General features: G+C 38.0%; 1 protein-coding gene across 4 annotated transcripts in view; it reads right to left on the bottom strand.

Moving 5' to 3' along the window:
* Nucleotides 1-2,556: 2,556 nt before the first annotated feature.
* The window catches only part of SYNJ1 (synaptojanin 1), a 101,481-nt gene continuing 84,337 nt past the window's right edge, over nt 2,557-19,700 (bottom strand). Inside the window, exons 25-33 of one of the 4 annotated variants that reach the window (XM_025380212.1) lie at nt 19,391-19,534; nt 18,706-18,744; nt 17,170-17,217; nt 15,891-15,929; nt 15,697-15,767; nt 13,484-13,592; nt 12,723-12,940; nt 8,687-8,710; nt 2,557-5,608 (exon numbers count right to left, since the gene is read on the bottom strand). In XM_025380212.1, coding sequence (XP_025235997.1) covers nt 8,690-8,710; nt 12,723-12,940; nt 13,484-13,592; nt 15,697-15,767; nt 15,891-15,929; nt 17,170-17,217; nt 18,706-18,744; nt 19,391-19,534 — 689 coding nt within the window. In that variant the 3' untranslated portion in view covers nt 2,557-5,608; nt 8,687-8,689. The remainder of the gene's footprint in view (nt 5,609-8,686; nt 8,711-12,722; nt 12,941-13,483; nt 13,593-15,696; nt 15,768-15,890; nt 15,930-17,169; nt 17,218-18,705; nt 18,745-19,390; nt 19,535-19,700) is intronic. The other 3 variants (XM_025380210.1, XM_025380213.1, XM_025380211.1) reach the window with 3 other exon arrangements.

Here is a 19,700-nt window from a genome sequence, read left to right as displayed (position 1 = left end):
TGAGTAGAATCTAGAATATGTAAATAATCTTCTAAACTCAACTGTAAAAACAAAATCCATTTAGAAGATGGGCAAAATACCACAGACACTTCACTGAATATAAGATGGCAAATAAGCACTTGAAAAGATCTTCAGGCTGGGCGCAGTAGCTCACACCTGTAATCCCAACACTTTGGGAGGCTGAACTGGGCAGATTACATGAGGTCAAGAGTTTAAGACCAGCGTAGCCAAAATGGTGAAACCCATCTCTACTAAAAACACAAAAAATTAGCTGGGCATGGTGGCAGGCGCCCATAATCCCCGCTACTTGGGAGATTGAGGCAGGAGAATCATCAGAACCTGGGAGGCGGAGGTTGCACTGAACCAAGATTGTGCCACTGTACTCCAGCCTGGTTGACAGAGCAAGACTCCATCTCAAAAAACAAAAACAAAAGATTTTTATCATTAGCTGTTAGGGAAATGCAAATTAAAACCACAAGGAAACATCCACTACTATAATGGCTAAAATAAAAAAAATAACGACAACACCAAATGAGGAAAAGGATGGGGAGAAGCTGGATTACTCATGCATTGCTGATGGGAATATGAAAGGGTAGGCACTCTGGAAAAGTTTCAGTTTTTAAAAAATGGAAGCATGCCATTACCATATAACCAAGCAATTGCACTCCTGGGTGTTTATCCCAGAGACATGGAAACTTCTCTTCACAGCAGCTGTATTTGTAATAGCTACCACACTGGAAACAACCCAGGTGTCCTTCAGTGGATGAATGGTTAAATGATGGTACATCCATACCATGGAATACTATTCAGCAATAAAAAGGAACAGACAGTACATGCAACCTAGATGAATCTCCAGAGAATTATGCTGAGTGAAGAAAGCCAACCCCAAAAGGTTACATACCACGATTACATTTACATAACATTCTTGAAGTGAGAAAATTATACATGCAGAGATCAGATTAGTGGTTGCCAGAAGTTAAGGGCAGGGGAAAAGGAGATGGGATGAAAGGGCAGTGGGAAAAGGGCAACACGAGGGCTCCTTATGGTGATGGAAATGCTCTGTGTTGTTCATGTCTTGGTCATACTCTGGTACTGTAGTTTTGCAAGATGTTACCCGTGGGGGCAAGTGGGTAAAGGGGTACATGGGGTCTCTGTATTATTTCTTATAACTCCATATTAACCTACAAGTATCTTAAAATGGTTTTTTTAAGGCAATAATTCTGTAACTTCTTAATAAAAGGTTAATGAACATTAAGAATTAAGGTAAGAATTTCAAATATCAACCAGATAGGTGTGAAAAAAGGCAACACTAGCCTTGGCCTTTTTTTTTTTTTTTTTATGAGATAGGGTCTTGGTCCGACGCCCAGGCTGGAGTGTGGTGGTGTGATCATAGCTCACTCACTGCAGCCTCGATCTCCTGGGCTCAAGTGATGCCCCACCTCAACCTTCTAAGTAGCTGGGACTACAGGGATGCACCACCATGCCCAGCTAATTTTTTTGATTTTTACCAGATATAAAGTCTATGTTGTCCAGGCTGGTCTTGAACTCCTGGGCTCAAGCAATCCTCCTGCCTTAGCCTCCCAATATGCTGGGAGTACAGGAATGAGCCATTGCACCTTGCCTAGCCTTGGCCTCTTTCTTTCTTTGAGGCAGTCTCCCTCTGTCCCCCAGGATGAAGAGCAGTGGCGTGGTCTTGGCTCACTGCAACCTCCACCTGCCAAATTCAAGATATTCTCCTGCTTCAGCCTCGTGAGTAGCTGGGATTACAGATCCCTGCCACCACACCCAGTTAATTTTTGTATTTTTAGTATAGACAGGGTTTCACCATGTTTGTCAGGCTGATCTCGAACTCCTGACCTCATGATCCACCCATCTTGGCCTCCCAAAGTGCTGGGATTACAGGCATGAGCCACCACACCCGGCCCTGGCCTTTTACTTTGGGTCTTTTTAGTCAGTCCCTTTTTCTGTCTGGTTGTGTCCCAATTCCTTTTTGCCCCCCAGTTGTTCCTTCTGCTTTGGGTAAGAAAAATAATTCATATTTCATGTATTATTTTCAAGTCAGCATGATTTTGAGTTAGGGCCTCTCTTATGGAGTAAGTGCATGGACCTTCTTTTTTTTTTTTTCTTTTCCCCAGAAAGAGTTTCGCTCTTGTCGCCCAGGCTGGAGTGCAATGGCACGATCTTGGCTCACTGCAACCTCTGCCTCCCAGGTTGTAGCCATTCTCCTGCCTCAGCCTCCCCAGTAGCTGGGATTACAGGCCTGCGCCACCACACCTGGCTAATTTTTTTTTTTGTATTTTTAGTAGAGACAGGGTTTCACCATGTTGGCCAGGCTGGGCATGGACTTTTTAATAATGATTAGTAATCTCAGAAAATCTTTCTTCTTACTTTTAGAGGAAGCACTATCTGAAGAAATGAAAATAAGGTCTTGAATTAAAATACCTGATTCGGCAATAAGGGTTAGGCTTATTTAGTTTGAACGTCACTAAACTTGTGTATGTAAAGTACACGGAAAATGGCTGAGAAAAATTCTTCCCTTTCGAACAAAGAAGTCAGCATGGTAAAGACAGATATCTTTATTTCATATGACAGCACGTTTCACAGGATATGTACAGAATGTCTGTGTACCACTGACTTTAATACTGTACTTCTATAAAGTTTATCATTATAAATATTGTATGCCACATAAGCAATAAAATTCTTACATATAAACAGCAATCTAATATAGAGAACACAGAGTTCACAAAGAGATCTTAGTGTCTAACTTCTGCTCTGCTTTTAACAGAACTAGTAAATATTTAATAATACACAGAATAATGGCTAGTTATTTGCAGCATACCTTTAACTTTCATAACTTTGTGCATTTTCAGCAACTTGCCAAGTGTAATTTCCTGATAAAGGCTGGGCTGCTGATATGTATATTTTAGACAGTAGTTTATATCCAATAGGAAACATTGCTCACAGAACTGCAATTTGCACTAGTGAAGTTTACCTAACAATGAATTATTTTGCTAATGGAGAGCAAATACCATATACACTAGTCACATGGATGTTAAAGCCACAATTTCAACAAGTTAATTCACATTTTGAAGCATACTGCTTATAGTAATACTGCTGTTTAAAAGACACTACTGCTGAAATGATTAGAACCTCCAAAAAGCACAATATAAAACTCACAAGAGTTATTTCTAACAGCAAATCCTGGCTGTTAACAGAGAAGATTACTTCTATAAATATAGTATTTTGATAACATTTGAGCATTTAGAAAAATGCTTTTTTTCCTAATAGATTTGCTTTATGTCTAAGTGCAGTGCAGTTTGCTGTGCTTTTAACATTTTACATATTCGTAGCCATGAACGCTATTTTTTTATATTCCCTCAATGTACATCTTTAAAGGTTAAGTGTGGACGTAGGAATTTAGGTGGACATATACAACTCTTTATATAAAAGGAACGCTAATGTAAGTCTTAATGGGTAAAGATGATTGTAATGGAAACTGACAAAGAAACAACTATTGCTCAAGGAGTTTTCTGATTGGTTTACTTAATGATATCAAAATACTACATTCTGTAAAAATTCTGTGTACTTCTTCATAAAATTAATAAAAGCGGGATCAGTTGCATATTGGCAGTGCAGGAGACAAAATCCACAGCTAATTTGAGGTATAGCCTCTAAAAACTTAAAGCAGCATCATAGATGTGTTATGTAGCCTCGTAAGAGGGGGGAGAACACAGTGGATATATCCCCAATTCAAAGCACTCAGGGGACGGCTGCTTTCCCTGCTAAAAGCAAAGTTCCAGAGCAAAAGCAGCAAAAAGAAAATATGGGAGGGATACAGGCAACGTACATTCAAATGTACGCAGAGAAGAGAGTACGGTTAGCTCTAGTATTTCTCCTTGAACTTGGTGGTATGTGCCTTCCCTGCATATAAGGCCATAGTGCTTTTTTGGGAGCACTAGAATATCCATCCACTTGACAGTGACCACAAAATAGGCTGTTTCCAGCGGCAAGAACCTCCTCCTGGAGAAAAGCATATGAAGGCGCTGGAGTAAAAAGTAACAAGGTTGTGTGTATTTGAAGGTGTTGGGTGTGGAATGGTAGAAAATTCTGATTCTGTGGTGAGATTATTCTAGTTTTGAAAACAAAATTAATGAAAGGTCCAAATTACATTGCAGCCATCTTTTTGGTAATGTGATATTGAGAAAGGGACTCTCTTGGAACTTTTAGGTATAATTTGGTCTGAGTTATATCCTAGAAATTAAACTATGAATTGTGAAAATATATAAATGTATATGGAAGTATATGTGTATGTATTATATATGTACACATACCTATACTTTTTTCCTTTAAAGCAATGCCTTTCAAAACTCTGTTCACTGTAACCTTGGCAGCTCTTTGGTAAATACTCATAGATACCAATTGTTAACAAGTATGAGAGGGCTGGTGGAAATGTCAGCTGAAAGTTGGGTGGGCTTTTTTGAGATTCTTCAGAAGCCTGACCGAAAAGTTTCTGAATAAGGACTGTTTTCTAAAGTAGTTTTAAGCACTTTTTATGGCTACTACTGTCTCCTATTCATCCAAAGAGAAATACATCAAAACTCCAGTTAACAATGAGAAGGGTTTTTCCTTATTTCCAATATACACATATTCCAACTCTGTACACATCAAATAGTGGTGTTTTGTGAAGGTATCAGTGCACTTACAATGACTTATTGCACATAATGAAATACGAATGCCCAATTCTCTTGGCTCTACCTGCCAAAAGCAAATACCCACTGTCTTCTGTTGCGTGGCGTTATCTTTCTGTAAAGTCCAGTGTGGGCGAAGCCTTAGAGGCCAAGGTCGTGAAAGGATCTACTGGAGGGCTGGTGCCAGGCAGGAGCAGAGGGACAGGAGGTGGAGGAGGTCTTCTTGATGGCAACACACAGAAAGAGACATTTGTACCTTTATTCCAGTCATCATTCAATGTCAGGTTGGAGCTGGAAAATGAACTTGGCTGATTACCCAGTAAATCTGAACAAGCTGACTTTGACTTCCCTTTCACACCAAAGTCCTCTTCTTCCTCAAAGGTTACCCATCCTTTTGGGTTGCTAATTTTTAATGTAGACTGCCCCTGTAGATCAAAACTTTCCTTAAAGCCATCAAGTGAAGATGAAGCCTTGCCTTCGTTATGACTGAGAGGCTGCAGAGAAGGGAAAGGATTGATAGTAACGGGCTCTTCTTTGGAGAACCATGAAGTTGCCTCTGATTCTTGAGACTCGGCTTTAAATGGGTTTCCAGGAGCAGCAGTCCTGTCACTGAAAGGATTTGTCCTGGTCAAGCTGGTAATAAATGGGTTTGGAGAACTTCGCATATTTTCCTGGGACTGACTCCGAGCTGGAATTGGAGGCATTGTTGGCATGCAACTTACAGAACTCAAAGTATTAACATTACTTTGCGTTACAGAAGGCAACTGAATCAACCTCTTTGGGTCTGGGGTTGGAACAGGTGACGTTTGAACAGATAGCTGAGCCTTTGATACAGCAAGCAGATTAAATGACAGATCTTCAAATGGGTCAATCTTTAACGGTGATTCTCGTTTGACACCAGAGATTCCATTTGTTTTTACCTGCGAAAGAAAGGGAGCACTGAAAAATCAGTTTATATTTACTTTTAATACCCCCCATTCTTCCTGTCTCAATTATTCTTCCCTTTTTAGGGGCAAGCATGTAAATTTAGAAACTAAAAAGTAGCTTTATGTAGTTTGTTACTCTGGTGGTTTAAATAAGATGAAACAGCTACAATCTTTAAAAACTTCTTTCTAAATAAATCCTTTCTAATTAAATCAATTTTTTAAATCTCTCAAAATCAGAGCTTATTTCATTCATGCAAGTTTTGAAATGGTAAGAAGGAGAATTGTATAGAATTAACAAATTTGTTCATGCCCACTTCTATCACATTTCAGTATGAACGTAAGAAATCCATACTTATAACTTATGGTGAATCTATATAAATAAATTTCCAACACCCATCTATGATGATGATGATGTGGTTTCATTGTTCTTTTAAGTATGTTTTCATTTAAAATTAATGTTACTATGGAAATTCAATTTTATAGATAAAATAAATTCTATTAGCATATTTTATTCATAAGATGAAGACTCCATCTTTCCCTCTCCCTCTTCTAGTTGGAAAAATAAATTTTGGGAGTTCTTTGCTTTTTTTTTTTTTTTGGAGACCGAATCTTGTGTTGTCACCCAGGCTGGAGTGCAATGGCACGATTTTGGCTCACTGCAACTTCCACTTCCCAGGTTCAAGTTATTCTTGTGCCTCAGCCTCTGAGTTGCTGGCACTACAGCCGTGTGCCACCATGTCCAGCTAATTTTTTGTATTTTAGTAGAGATGGGGTTTCACCATGTTGCCCAGGCTGGTCTCAAACTCCTGAGTGCAGACAATCTGCCTGCCTCAGCCTCCCAAAGTGTTAGGGTTACAGGCGTGAGCCACCACGCCCGGCACAGCTGACTTTTAATGCAAGCTCTCCTTTGTTGAATAAACTGAGTAATGTGAGGCTGGGTGCGGTGGCTCACGCCTGATTAATCCCTGCACTTTGTGAGGCGGCGGCGGGTGGATCACCTGAGGTCAGGAATTCCAGACCAGGCTGGCCAACATGATGAAACCCCGTCTCTACTAAAAATACAAAAAATTAGCCCGGCATGGTGGTGCACGCCTACAATCCCAGCTACTCAGAAGGCTGAGGCAGGAGAATCGGAGAACCGCCTGAACCGGGGAGGCAGAGGTTGCAGTGAGCTGAGATCACGCCACTGCACTCCAGCTTGGGCAAGAGCAAAAACTCCGTCTTAAAAAACAAAAAACAAAAACTGAGTAATGTGGCAACTTTCCGTAAAAAAACTGACCCTCCTGTCTTGTAAAAATGTTCCAAAACAGATACACTATTAGTAACCAAATGCAACCATTGCTTAAAACCAGAGGGAAAAAAGTCCCATTTTCTATTTGGTTTATGAAATCTACAACCACAATGAAGATGTGCCTAGAGTGGAGCCTGGTCCCTTCTATGTGACAGAGTTGGCTGTGAACTGTCATCAGTAGGAAGAGTGCTTGGAATTCCTTCACTCTTGCCCTAATACCCTTGGTCCCTACTCCATAAAGAAGCTGGTTGGAGTGGAGCACAGCCAAGGGACTGAGCAAAGCCAATTGATCAGATGAAGGAAAAGAACTACGATTCTGGCCTCATGGGCAAATTAGCTTATCAGGCATTTATTATTAATTTTGAAAAAAATGTATATAATTCTTAAAACTAGAGTAGATGACTTGGACACTTATACTAACTTAAGAAAACTTCAGGGTTGGATAGGACGGCCCAAAAAAGAAAATTCAGTTCAAGACTGGCAATGTAATAAAATGAGCACTGCCCAACAGGAATTTGGAGTTGTTAAAGCAAAATAACTATACTTTCATGAAATATATTGGAAAAAAACAGCAGCAGTCTCAATAAAATGTAACTGCATATTATGAAACAGTTACTGCTTAAGAATAAGGAAGGATGTTCACTTGTAAGAGGAAATGGTGTGGATGACTTAAGTGAATAACTTTCAAGTATCTGTTTTATTCAACTATCCTAGAATATGCTTTATAATTGGTTGAAAAAGTATACTTTTCTTCAAACTTAGTGTGATAAATTTGCACAAAATTAAAGAGAAAACATGTCACAGACTTTAAACTGTATTCTAAATGTCTTAGGTAAGTAGATCTATATGTGGAAATGTACTTACAAGGAAATTTATATAGCTATTATAAAATTAACTCTGTATTACCAAAAATCTCTGGACTATTTATAGTTAATATAAAATGGAAATATTTGAGTCTGAGACAAAATTCTCCTATGGCAGATAGAACCGTCTGCAACACAGACATTAGAGGAGAGGAGAATTTTGTGCTCTGCCAGCTTAGAACAGAAGTCACCTGCTGCATAAGTGCTGCACATTTGATTATCTTTATTTTCATATATAGGAAAATTTTTATTTCAAAATTTGTTAATTTGATAGAATCAGGATAATTTTTCCCAGACTTGAAATTACAATGACAACCACATCACTATTCATCACATTAGAATTAATTTGTAATCTAAGCAGGATTTGTGATGACAATATTAAAACTGGTGCTATTTTTACAGAGAAAGGTGTTGGAAGGCCCTTTAAATAATCCTGTTATACTGCTAACTTTTGTCTTTCTAAACCATCAATTCTTCCTTACCAATAACAATCTTGCTACTAAAACCATTTGAAAAAATATTTCCCCCAAATATTTTTTCCTAAAAAACATACTGAATTTTGTGTTTATGTAATTACATAAATGCCATTGTTAAAACCAAGAACCAATCTGCTTTTGCCAGAAAGGCCTTCATATACCTAAATCTTACTTTCTTGAAGTTACACTTTTTAGTTTTGTTAATTTTTATTTAAAAATGAAGCAAAAAGTGGTAAAGCATTAGCAAGAACAACAACATGGTTCCTAAAATCCAAAATACTAAGAAGAAGAAAAAGCAGGTTTTATGGTATGATAGAATTTATTAATGGAGACAGGTGGTTTTAAAAATGGGTGAAACTTTAGATGTATGAAGAAGAGATTCATACATCTAATGTGTTGAGACGGATGAAAACACATGTAAGATTGATAAATTGTCAGATACCTGTTACCCTGATGGTTGCTCCTGCTTTGAGAAAGGAAACAGACATCAAAGGAAAGAGTTAGGAGGATAATCCGAGATCAACCAGCAACCCTAACAATTCAGTCAACAAAATACTTTCTAAGTTACATACAGAATCCAAAAGCAGCAATATTTGCAGGTTGTAACATAAATTCAAAAGACAATTCCAATTCCTTTTGTAATTTTGTTGAATTAGGGTCCAGACTTTAGTTTTGTCTGAGGTTGATTACTAACCAGTTCAGTTTTGTTATTCCAAAAAATAATACTCCAAATGATTTCAGAGTTCTACAATATTTTAAGCAACCTGTTATGGACTGAGTATTTGTGTGCTCTCCCCTCCCAAATGCGTATGTTGGTTCCATAAGCCCCAGTGTGATTGTATTTGGAGGTGGGGCCATTGGGAGGTAATTAGAGTTAGATGAGGTCATGAAGGTGGGACCCCATGATGGGATTAGTGTCCTTATGAGAAGAGACACCAGACAGCTTATGCAAGTGTGTGTGCCTGCTCTCATTCCAGGCACCACATGCAATGAGACGGCGTGAACACACAGTGAGAAGGTGGCTGTCAGCATGCCACAAAGAGCGCCCTCACCAGAACTCAACCATGCTGGCACCCTGATCTCGGACTTCCAGCCTCCAAAACTGTGAGAAAATAAATTTCTGTTGTGTAAGCCACCCAGTCTATGGTATTTCTTATGTCAACCCAAGCAGACTAAGACACAGCCTTAGGATAGCCTAGGGATGTCATTATTAGAGAAAATGGCAATGTAATGGTACAAAATGATACCATTTTTGGTACATACTATTTTGCAAAAAGACCATCCCACTGAAAATTAGTATTCATTTTAACAAAATGGTCAGCATCTAGCTTGTTTTATCTTACTCAAATTTTCTGAAAAATGATACCCTTAATATCATTAATTTAATTCATAACATATTTGTTGGAACATACAAGAAACTTGTACCTTACAAGAAATTTGGAATTTACCTTTGTTTAAAAATGAAATCATAATCCCTCTATAATATACCATTATTTAAAACAATCTAGTATCCTCAAAAAACAGTTTTGAGGTAAATCTTCTCCAATATCTAAACGTACTACTAAACAGCAAAACTAATTTTGACAATTCAGAGACATCATCCTGAAATATATTAAGTACTTTAGAATTCCCTGCTTAGTAAACGTGAGACTCTTGTTTAACACTCAAGAGTTTTGTGTATCAGCTCTAGCAGTGGATAGGAGATCAGGAATAGGTTTATACTGAGAAGTACAACGTTGCTGTATCCTCCATTAAATGGATCTAGATTGCTGCGATTTTTCTACCAGGTCTCATAGTAACAGTACAGCAGTGAGTTCAGTTCCTTTACTTCCAGTTGCATTTCCTTATTTCTGGCTCTTAGCTGATAAAGATGACTAAGATGCTGGAAGTCAGATAGATAAGTGAGGATTTTTTATACTTTGTAAAGGATGTATGACATGTTATATAATCACTCAAATTAAACGAATCTCTTCCATACAAAATTAAAAAGTCAAAGAATAAATAATAAAAAGTAAAACTGGGTCATGTACGTTATGTTTTAAATACCTTGTAGATTTGGAACAGGATAAGTAAAGACTTGTAAAAATTACAAATGTTCAATTCTAAAACTATTCCATCTCATTACAAAATATCGAATTTGTCATATTTAAATATCTCATCATCAGGTTTGAAAATCTTGTATATTTTTCAACTTACAGCTACTTCCAATAATTTTAAAAATTTTTTATTATTTTAAAAATAGGCATTATTTTATGGTTCAAAATTCAAAAGGTACAAAAAGATAAAAAGACTCCTCCTCACCTCCCTCCTGGTCCCCCAGCATTGGGCATTCCCTGAAGGAAACTGTAACCACTCTGTGATCCTCACAATGACACTTTGCATGTAAACAAGACCCCACCCTCCAAGAAAGGTGTGTCTGTGTATCTAATATTAAGGAGTTTGATATCAATGACAGAGGCAAAAAGATACTTCGGGATTTGAAACAAATATCTTTGTCTTTTTGATGAACTGACAACCACAAGATTCAAGAACACAATCTAAGGGCGCACACACAAAGCATGTGCGTCGGCCACCAAATTGCTATACTCACTTCAATGAAAAACATAAATCAAAACAATGGAAAGTTTTCTGTGAAAATGATACGTGTCTTAAGATGATTTTATAATGATAACTACAATCTCAGCTGACAGTCTGCACTTCCGGAAGTTTTTCGGAGTACTTTATCTACTTTCTTATTGGTCTAAGGACACTTAAACCATCAGAGTTCTAGTAATTATGGCACACATCTACAATGAGACGGATGCCCTAAAGCAATCCTAGAAAGCTCAGAGTGGCTAGCTGAAAAAGTTTTTTGCCCTTCAATTATATTTTAAAAACTACAACAGTATACATTACAAGAAAATAAGGAAAAAAATCACTATTGACTAAAAATGGATTAGCAGAAAAAAAACCCATTCTTTGAAGGAGTTCTGCCATTATTATATATTTTCAGCATCCTCAATTTTTTTTTTCTTTTTCTTTTCTTTTCTTTTTTTTTTTTTTTTGAGATGGGGTCTTGCTCTATTGCCCAGGCTGGAGTGCAGTGGTGCAATCTCAGCTCACTGCAACCTCCACCTCCTGGGTTCAAGCAATTCTCCTGTCTCAGCCTCCCGAGCAGCTGGGACTACAGGCGCCCACCACCACGCCTGGGTAATTTTTGTATTTTTAGTAGAGACGGGGTTTCACCATATTGGTCAGGCTGGTCTTGAATTCCTGACCTCAGGCGATCCACCCACTGTGGCCTCCCAAAGTGCTGGGATTACAGGCATGGGCCACTGCTCCCAGACTTCCTCCTCAATTTTCTAAACTAAAAAAATGTAGCATGCTTTTTGGTATTAACCAGCTTAGAAGAACATTTATTTTTCTATATTATATATCCTTCAACTTTCACAAATGTTACTTAATAAACGCTAACTGCTAACATTATTCATATTGTATTGAGTCATATTTACTTTAACATCTGTTTTCACCCTGTAGACACTTAAGAAACTGTTCACTTCTGCCAACTAGCTGGAAATACCCATATGTTTGTAAAAATAAATGTTAACTATTACTTATTAATGTGCTTAAGGGACATGGCCAACACATATTATTTCTGTATTTCAGATCTTTCCAAAGTGTAAAAGAAGACTTTTTATTTATTTATTATTATTTTTGGAGGTACAGGGTCTCACTGTGTCACCAGGCTGGAATGCAGTAGAGCGATCATGGCTCACTGCAGCCTCGACCTCCTGGGCTCAAGTAATCCTCCCACCTCAGCCTCCCAAGTAGCCAGGACCACAGGTGCATGGCACAATACCTGGATGGTTCTTTAATTTGTAGAGACAAGGTTTCACTGCGTTGCCCAGGCTGGTCTTGAACTCCCAGGCTCAAGGGATCTGCCCACCTCGGCCTTCCAAAGTGTTAGGGTTCACTCATCTCACAGTTTTTTCAGAAGAGTGTAATGAGATACTTTAAGGAAAGATCACTTTGAAAATTCACAGTAGGCTGGGCACAGTGGCTCACACCTGTAATCTCAGCACTTTGGGAGGCCAAGTGGGCAGATTGCCTGAAGTAAGGAGTTCAAGACCAGCCTGGCCAACATGGTGAAACCCTGTCTCTACTAAAAATACAAAAATTAGCCGGGCATGGTGGCAGGCACCTGTAATCCCAGCTACTCAGGAGGCTGAGGCAGGAGAATCGCTTGAACCCGGGAGGCGGAGGTTGCAGTGAGCCGAGATCACGCCACTTCACTCCAGCCCAGGCAACAGAACGAGACTTTGTCTTAAAAAGGAAACAACAACAACAACAACAACAAACAAACTTATATATATATGTATAACAAAATATAAAAGGGAAATTAAAACTCGTCTTTTACTTCTTAATAATTAAAATAGGTATGTTCAAAGACTAAACCATATGCATCAAAGATAGTATTTTGTGTAACAAATGAGACTTACTTGCGGTTGTGAGGAAGCTTCTGAAGGCAAGCTATGGGATGACCTGCTTCGAGGTGGTGGTTGTGGTGGGGTTTCCAAATTTGGCTGGGGGCCAGACTGAGGCATAGGTGCTGCCACAGGGACAAGAGGCTCCTGCAACCTTTGAGCAGGCGGGGCCAAAGAAGACTGTGGAGGAAAAGCAGCCTGAGGCTTCAGTGGTTCAGGAAGGAAAGTTGAACCTGAAAAACCAGTGGTTGTCAGACGTTAGGTGTATTCTAGAAAACCACATTTTTTTCCTTCTTTGGTGAAATGTTAGGAGAATATTCTAGTTATTTCTTCCCCCAATAAGTAGCCTCATTTCTTGTGGTATAATGAAGGAAGGATATATCTATTTGAATACGTTGTAGAAGGTGGGAGATGACAGAAGGAAAAAGAGAAAAATACATACAAAAACCACTATAGTATTTCTAATATAGTATCTACCTTTCTTTTCTCTCAATTTTTAAAGATTTTTGGTTTTTGAGACAGGGTCTTGTTCTTTTGCCCAGGCTGGAGTGCAGTGGCGTGATCACGGCTTACCACAAGCTCAACCTCCCGGGTTCAAGTGATCCTCCCACCTTAGCCACCCGAGTAGCTGGCACCACAGGCATGTGCCATCACACCTGGCTAATTTTAGAGGTTTTTATTTTTTTACAGACGGGGTCTCACTATGTTGCCCAGGCAGGTCTCAAATTCCTGGGCTCAAGCGATCCTCCTGCCTCAGCCTCCCAAAGAGTATCTACCTTTCAACGTTTCTGATGTTTTGCTTTGGCTTTCAGGAGTCAGTCTTCCAGCAGATGCCCGCGCATGGCTCTGTGGGGCACTGATAACTCCAGCACGAGGAGGAATCATCTACAGATGGGAAACATAACACTTGAGACATTTACTTACCTTCCACAGGTAAAATTCTGTGAAAACATTTGCTTTTGCATCTCATTTACTTTCTTCTATGGTATTAGTCCCTATCTTGTCATTTTAAGGGTTCTCTACCTGAATCCATATAGTGATGAATTTTAAAATCTTCCTGTTTACTTCTGACTGTTTACCATCTGCCAGACATTATGTTAATTAAGCACTGTATAGACATTTCCATTTCATCCTCAAAATATCCCTCAGAAGTAGGTATTATTTTATCATCTCTATTTTAAATTAACATGAAGAAATGTACACAACTTGCCCAAAGCCACGCAGAAAGCAGAGCCAGGATCCAAACTCAGGTCTGACTAGCTGCGGGGCTAGGGTTCTTAACCATGTGCAATGCTGTCTTCATGGAAAAAACTGGGATGATTTTAAAATACACAAGGAGACAGAGAGACATTTACCTGAGCAACTAGGAGACTTTGGGGAAAATAAACACCCTGAGATTTGTTGTTTTTTTTTTTTTTTTGAGATGGAGTCTCACTCTGTGACCAGGCTGGAGTGCAGTGACACAATCTCTGCTCACTGCAACCTCCGCCTCCTAGGTTCTGGTCATTTTCCTGCCTCAGCCTCCTGAGTAGCTGGGACTGCAGGTGCCCAGCACCACACCCAGCTAATTTTTTGTATTTTTAGTAGAGATGGGGTTTCACCATGTTGGCCAGGATGGTCTCAATCTCCTGACCTCGTGATCCACCTGCCTCAGCCTCCCAAAGTGCTGGGACCACAGGCGTGAGCCACTGTGCCAGGCTGAGATTTGTTTTTTAAGATGTGGGGTCTTGCTATGTTGCTCCAGCTAGACTTGAACTCCTGGGCTCAAGTGATCTTTCCACGTAGTCTCCTGAGTAGCCAGGACTACAGGTGCATGCCACTGCTACCCAGCCATATATATATTTTTTTAAACACAGAAGTACAACTTTTGAAAGACTAACTCAATATTCCGAAATAAATACACTGAAAAGACTCATCAGTGAAAAATATTTTTTCTATTTTCATATGTTTGCTGAAGGATCTAAGCTAACAATATTTATTTTAAGCAAAATATGAACTTTTAAACTCAGAAAAATCCTGACTTTCTTTTCCTGTACTTATGGTATTCAAGAGAATAAAGAAAGTTCTTCTGCCCAGTGTGGTAATGGAATCAGTGAATGGCAAATTTCCCTTTTTTTGAAAAAGGAGGATAAACATTTGAATATTACACATAAAAAAGAACCTTCAAATTATTAAGTGGACAGCTACAACAGAAAAGACAAAAAACTTCTATGTTCATAGGAAGTAGTTTTTTCAGTTCTCACAATCTTAATAATCTTAATTTCTAGGTATAGTAACAGCTCTCAGTTTCCTACTCTTCAGATATGGGCCTCTCAGGAGTCCCAAGTTCTACTGGACTAGCCTAAGTCACTGCTTACTGGTTTTTATTTGCTCTTTCTCTCTGTTCTTGATTACCTGTTACAGTCCAGAGAAAGTTTTCAAATAATAAAAAACCTACGTGTATAAGAGAACATATAAACATACAGAAAAGACACATTCATCAGGTAGAGAAAAATCCTGCAACACCATCAACCCTCCTATTTCTAACACCTTTACGGAATATGATGAATCTGATCAAGAAAAAAACCAAAAAGAGAAAAAAAACCTTTGGAACCAGTTTTACTATACTGTATTTATTTTTTTTCCTGAAATGTAATTAAAATCCTTTTTTTAAAGAAGGATTACTTTATATCTTCATTACTTAGGTAAAATGATAAAAAGCTGCCCAAATCCATCATCTCCTCATATACTGAGACTCTTAAGATATTTACTTAGTGACCATAATTGTTTTAAGTCTATCACTTTTATCCAAATAGTGGCATTGGTTATTTTTGAAGAGTGTGTTAAAATGTTAGAGAGTTGGGCAATCATCAAGTGCGATCCCCTCATTTTAGAGCCGAGGAAACTGAGGCCTTGAAGGTCACATGATTTCTCCAAGGTAACAGAACTGACTAGTAGTAAACAGGACTTAAAGCCCAGACCCCTTGGCTCCAGGCAAGGTCTTACCTACCGGTCTGGCTGTACTGTATCCAGCAGGTCCTGGGCCTGCAAGTCCTCCTTGAGGTGAAGGCTGACTGCGTCCTGGAACAAAGACATCATATATTTAAGTTTAAAACAATAAAAAAGAAACCATGTACTTATATTCCAAGTGTGTATTTCATGGTCCAGTTTTGAGGGTGAATAGCTACATTCAAGTGTTTTTACCTATGTTATCTTTCCGTGTTGTTCCAGGGCTTTTGGGTGCTTTGAAGCAAGAAGGGAAAAAAACAATTAGTTGCAAGTTAACAATTAAGCAATATTGCATAACATCAGCTTGCTGTTCTGCTTCATTACCAGCAGAAATGGGGGCTTTGGATAATGATGAAGGGTATTATCAGTCCTGAATGAAATACTCCAAAAAAGAGAAAAATTACAATATTTAGAGAGACCTTTATGGGAGACAAGTGGTGACTTTAGTTTGATATCTCACTCATGGGGCCACTTTTAGGGTGGCATTCCCCATAGAGCTCTCTTTTGTGAACCCTGAAAACATACAGCCAGCTGTGCGAATGGTCACAAGATGTGGCACTGCTGCCCCTTCGAGTCTGGCAGACAAGTGGCTCCTGAGCAACAGACAGGACTGCATTTGTCAAGTTACACAAGAGGCTCCTAGTAGCACTACTTTAGGGCTTCACACTGTGGATGTCATTGTGGACAAGGTTATCTTATGATGAGATCTTTCGGATTTCTATAACAAAATCCTATCATTAAGACAGAAGACAGGCATATGTCATTACCAAATATCTGCCTTATGGAAGACAGTGTTAAAAATATGTTCAAACTCATAAGAATGGTAGCTTAAGGATAAAATGAAATAAATTACTCTTGGGGCCAAAAGGAGTAGGAGTGACTATCAAGGGCAGCATCTTAGATAAACTCTCTTTCTTGTAAAGAAATTCAAGTACAATTGTTATAAGAAATACATCAGCCTTTTAATAACTAAAATCATAACAAATGGCCACTAGTCTTAAAGGTCTTTTAAACAAATTTGGCTCAGCGCTAATCTATAAAATAGCTATGTTATCTGAAATCAACTACAAAATACTATATTCTTGGATCTGAATTAATAGGGTTTATTATAATCATTAATTTTTAAAACTTCAGATTAGTAAAGTACATTTCTAAATATTTTACTTATTCTGAAAAGAATTTTGAAGACATTCTTAAACAGTAATTTCACAACCTGGACATACATAAACTATATATGAAACAGAGTACAAACAACACTAAGGATCTCAGGGAAATTAAATGGATATCCATTAGAAACTATAGGTGACATAGAATGAAGAGAGGAAAATATACAAGATATACATAAGGAGGGGAAAGAGAAGTTTACAGCTGGACCAAGAAAAGATTTAGTATGCCTGTAAACACTGGGGGGTGGGGCACTGACACTGAGAAATAAAATGAGAGAACCATTTCTATAATGCAAGAGTCTTGTTACCTTCCATCTCTCTCCTAGCTACCCCAGGACTGGGAGGGGCTCCAATACCTTTTTAGAGAAAGAACAGAAGCTATATATTGTTCAGGGCCCACATCAGAGAATGAAAGGCAGGCACACAAGACAATTTCCATAGTAAACTCACTTTTGCAAAAGGGCTCTTTTATTGCTTTAAATTTCTTCAAAGATATCAATACAAACCAAAGTGACTTCAAATGCTTGGCCCAAACCTGAATCCTCCCTTTACTCCAACAGAAGAGTAGAAACAGGACGACAGTTTTCTTTTTATATATACAATTACTACCAGTAAAGAATTTAAAAATACGTTTGATGAAGCCCTTTGCTTTAAAAATCATCTTACTCCTTATATCCAGAGCAAGTAAAAACTCTGATATTTGATAGTCAAAAGGAAAGAAATCATAAATTTCTATGAGACTACGTAAGTTTTTTGAAGTTAGTTTTTGATGCATTAATATTAAAAACTCTAATGTACTATAATTACGTAAAGGAATTATTGGTTACAGGATGAAAAAACATGTTGCAAACACTGCTTACAAAAGAATTATGAAGGGGAGCAATTTTTAAAATTAAGACAGATTTCACTGTAATCCACTGGTTTGCTAATATAACTTATGACAGATCCATTTTAAATTTATTTTTTTACAGGATGTTTTCCTAATTAAAGCAGAATATAAGCAAAAACTATCATGAAAATGTAAAAAAAAGCAAGAGCTTGAAAAGGGAAAAATTAAATGTTTTCTGTAGGTCAATGGAAAAATGATCACTTAGCTGTATTTGGCAGAAGCTGTAATGCTGAAATAATTAAGCTATTCTTATCACACGCAGTCATTAAGATCTACACACAGGCAAAGTCGGTCTGTAGGAAGACCTGAATCGCTCAGTCATGTCACTAGGCAAGCTACAATAGAAACAGACCAGCTACACATGCACAGTGAGCCTTAGCAACATCGGATTTGTAAAAATTCTTCTGAGGAATTGTGAAAACTCACCTCATCTTTTCTTGAGAATTAGAATAAATAAACTTGTCAAATGTATAACTCCAACTGAGCTCTGTGAATTTTCACCTAAACCAAATAAACTATACTTCAAACAAAAAGTGACCCATTGTGAATAAAAATTTCCTTATGAAGAAATGAAAAGAAAATCATACAGTTCTTTGCTAATCCACAAGCTTTTCCACTAGAAAATAAATGTATCACTAATCAAATACTTGGGAAATGTTCTGTATTTACTGTACCTGAGTGACTTTTAAAATTAATATAACTTTTAGGTATTAAATCTTTGTAAATGAATCAACCACATTTATTTAAAAAAAAATTATTAGGCCTGATAAACAATCCCAGCCTATCTGGGAAATGAAAGCCTTTATTAGTTTTATTTGTGGATTAGTTTTAGACTGGAATGTCATTCATTTTGACTTTTATCAAACAAACCTAAAATGTCTTTCAGTTGTAGGGATCAAGCTCCAAAACATTAATGAACCACCATTCACACATGCTAACAAATGTAAATGGTTACCTCCAAATTCCTTTCTAGCGGGTGCAGGACTCCTGGCCCCTTATAGTTCATAAGAAAATAGGCAGTAGAAAGGAAATGACATGAAATACATAAGTGAGATGTCAAAGATTGCTATAGTATCCGTGATGTCAAGTATCATGCAGGAATTACATATTATCTAGGTACTACAAAAACTATTATTCAATGCATATGCTTATAATTGAAGTAACAGCACTATATTTAATTTAAAAGAACATTAAACAAATATATACAATTGTACATTAATACGTATGCGCTCCAGTTTTAATTATACATTTTACATAAATTAGCATATTTTAATGATTTCATGCTTATAAATCATCCAGAAATGAGGATTTTGAAAAAAATTAAACCTAAATTTACCTAAGAACAGTTTACATGCATAACTAGATCAAATTAGCAAAAACAAAATAAACCTCTCTGGCTGGCTGGTGAGAAGGCAGCTAAAGGCAGCTGTGAAAACACCTTAGAGGAATCTACTTTGCAAACACTCTACCGTGTCTGTTGCGACTACGATGTTCTTTAGAGAAAAGCTAACAAATAGCAACAATGATAGAAAAAAAATCCCAGTAAAATCCAGAAGCTAGAGATTGGAAGACATGCAAAACATTTTAAAACAGAGTGAGGAATTTTACATCTAGCAGAAATGGAAACAAAAGGTTTTCACCTGAAGGCGGAGGAGGTCTCTGTGGGGGAGCCGGGCGTGTGGGAGGGGCAACAGGGCGGGGCGGTGGCGGCCGCTTGGGCTCCAAGGGTTGGGCGGGGTCCTTCTGTGGCAGCGGCATTGCTGGCTGCGCGTCAATAGGTGAACCTAAAAAGCACAAAGGAGGTAAGAAGATCAGGTTCCAAGTAGCTGTTGACAGAAGGGAATATATATATGTGTAATGTTCTATCAAATGTGCACAATGGTGTAAAAAAAGGGCATGTATTTTCAGTATGAATAACAAAAGCAGTCTACCATTAAACTGCCCTCTGGT

The sequence above is a fragment of the Theropithecus gelada genome, chromosome 3, assembly GCF_003255815.1.
Source record: "Theropithecus gelada isolate Dixy chromosome 3, Tgel_1.0, whole genome shotgun sequence".
Taxonomy (NCBI): Eukaryota; Metazoa; Chordata; class Mammalia; order Primates; family Cercopithecidae; genus Theropithecus; species Theropithecus gelada.
This window is presented reverse-complemented; position numbering and strand designations above follow the sequence as displayed.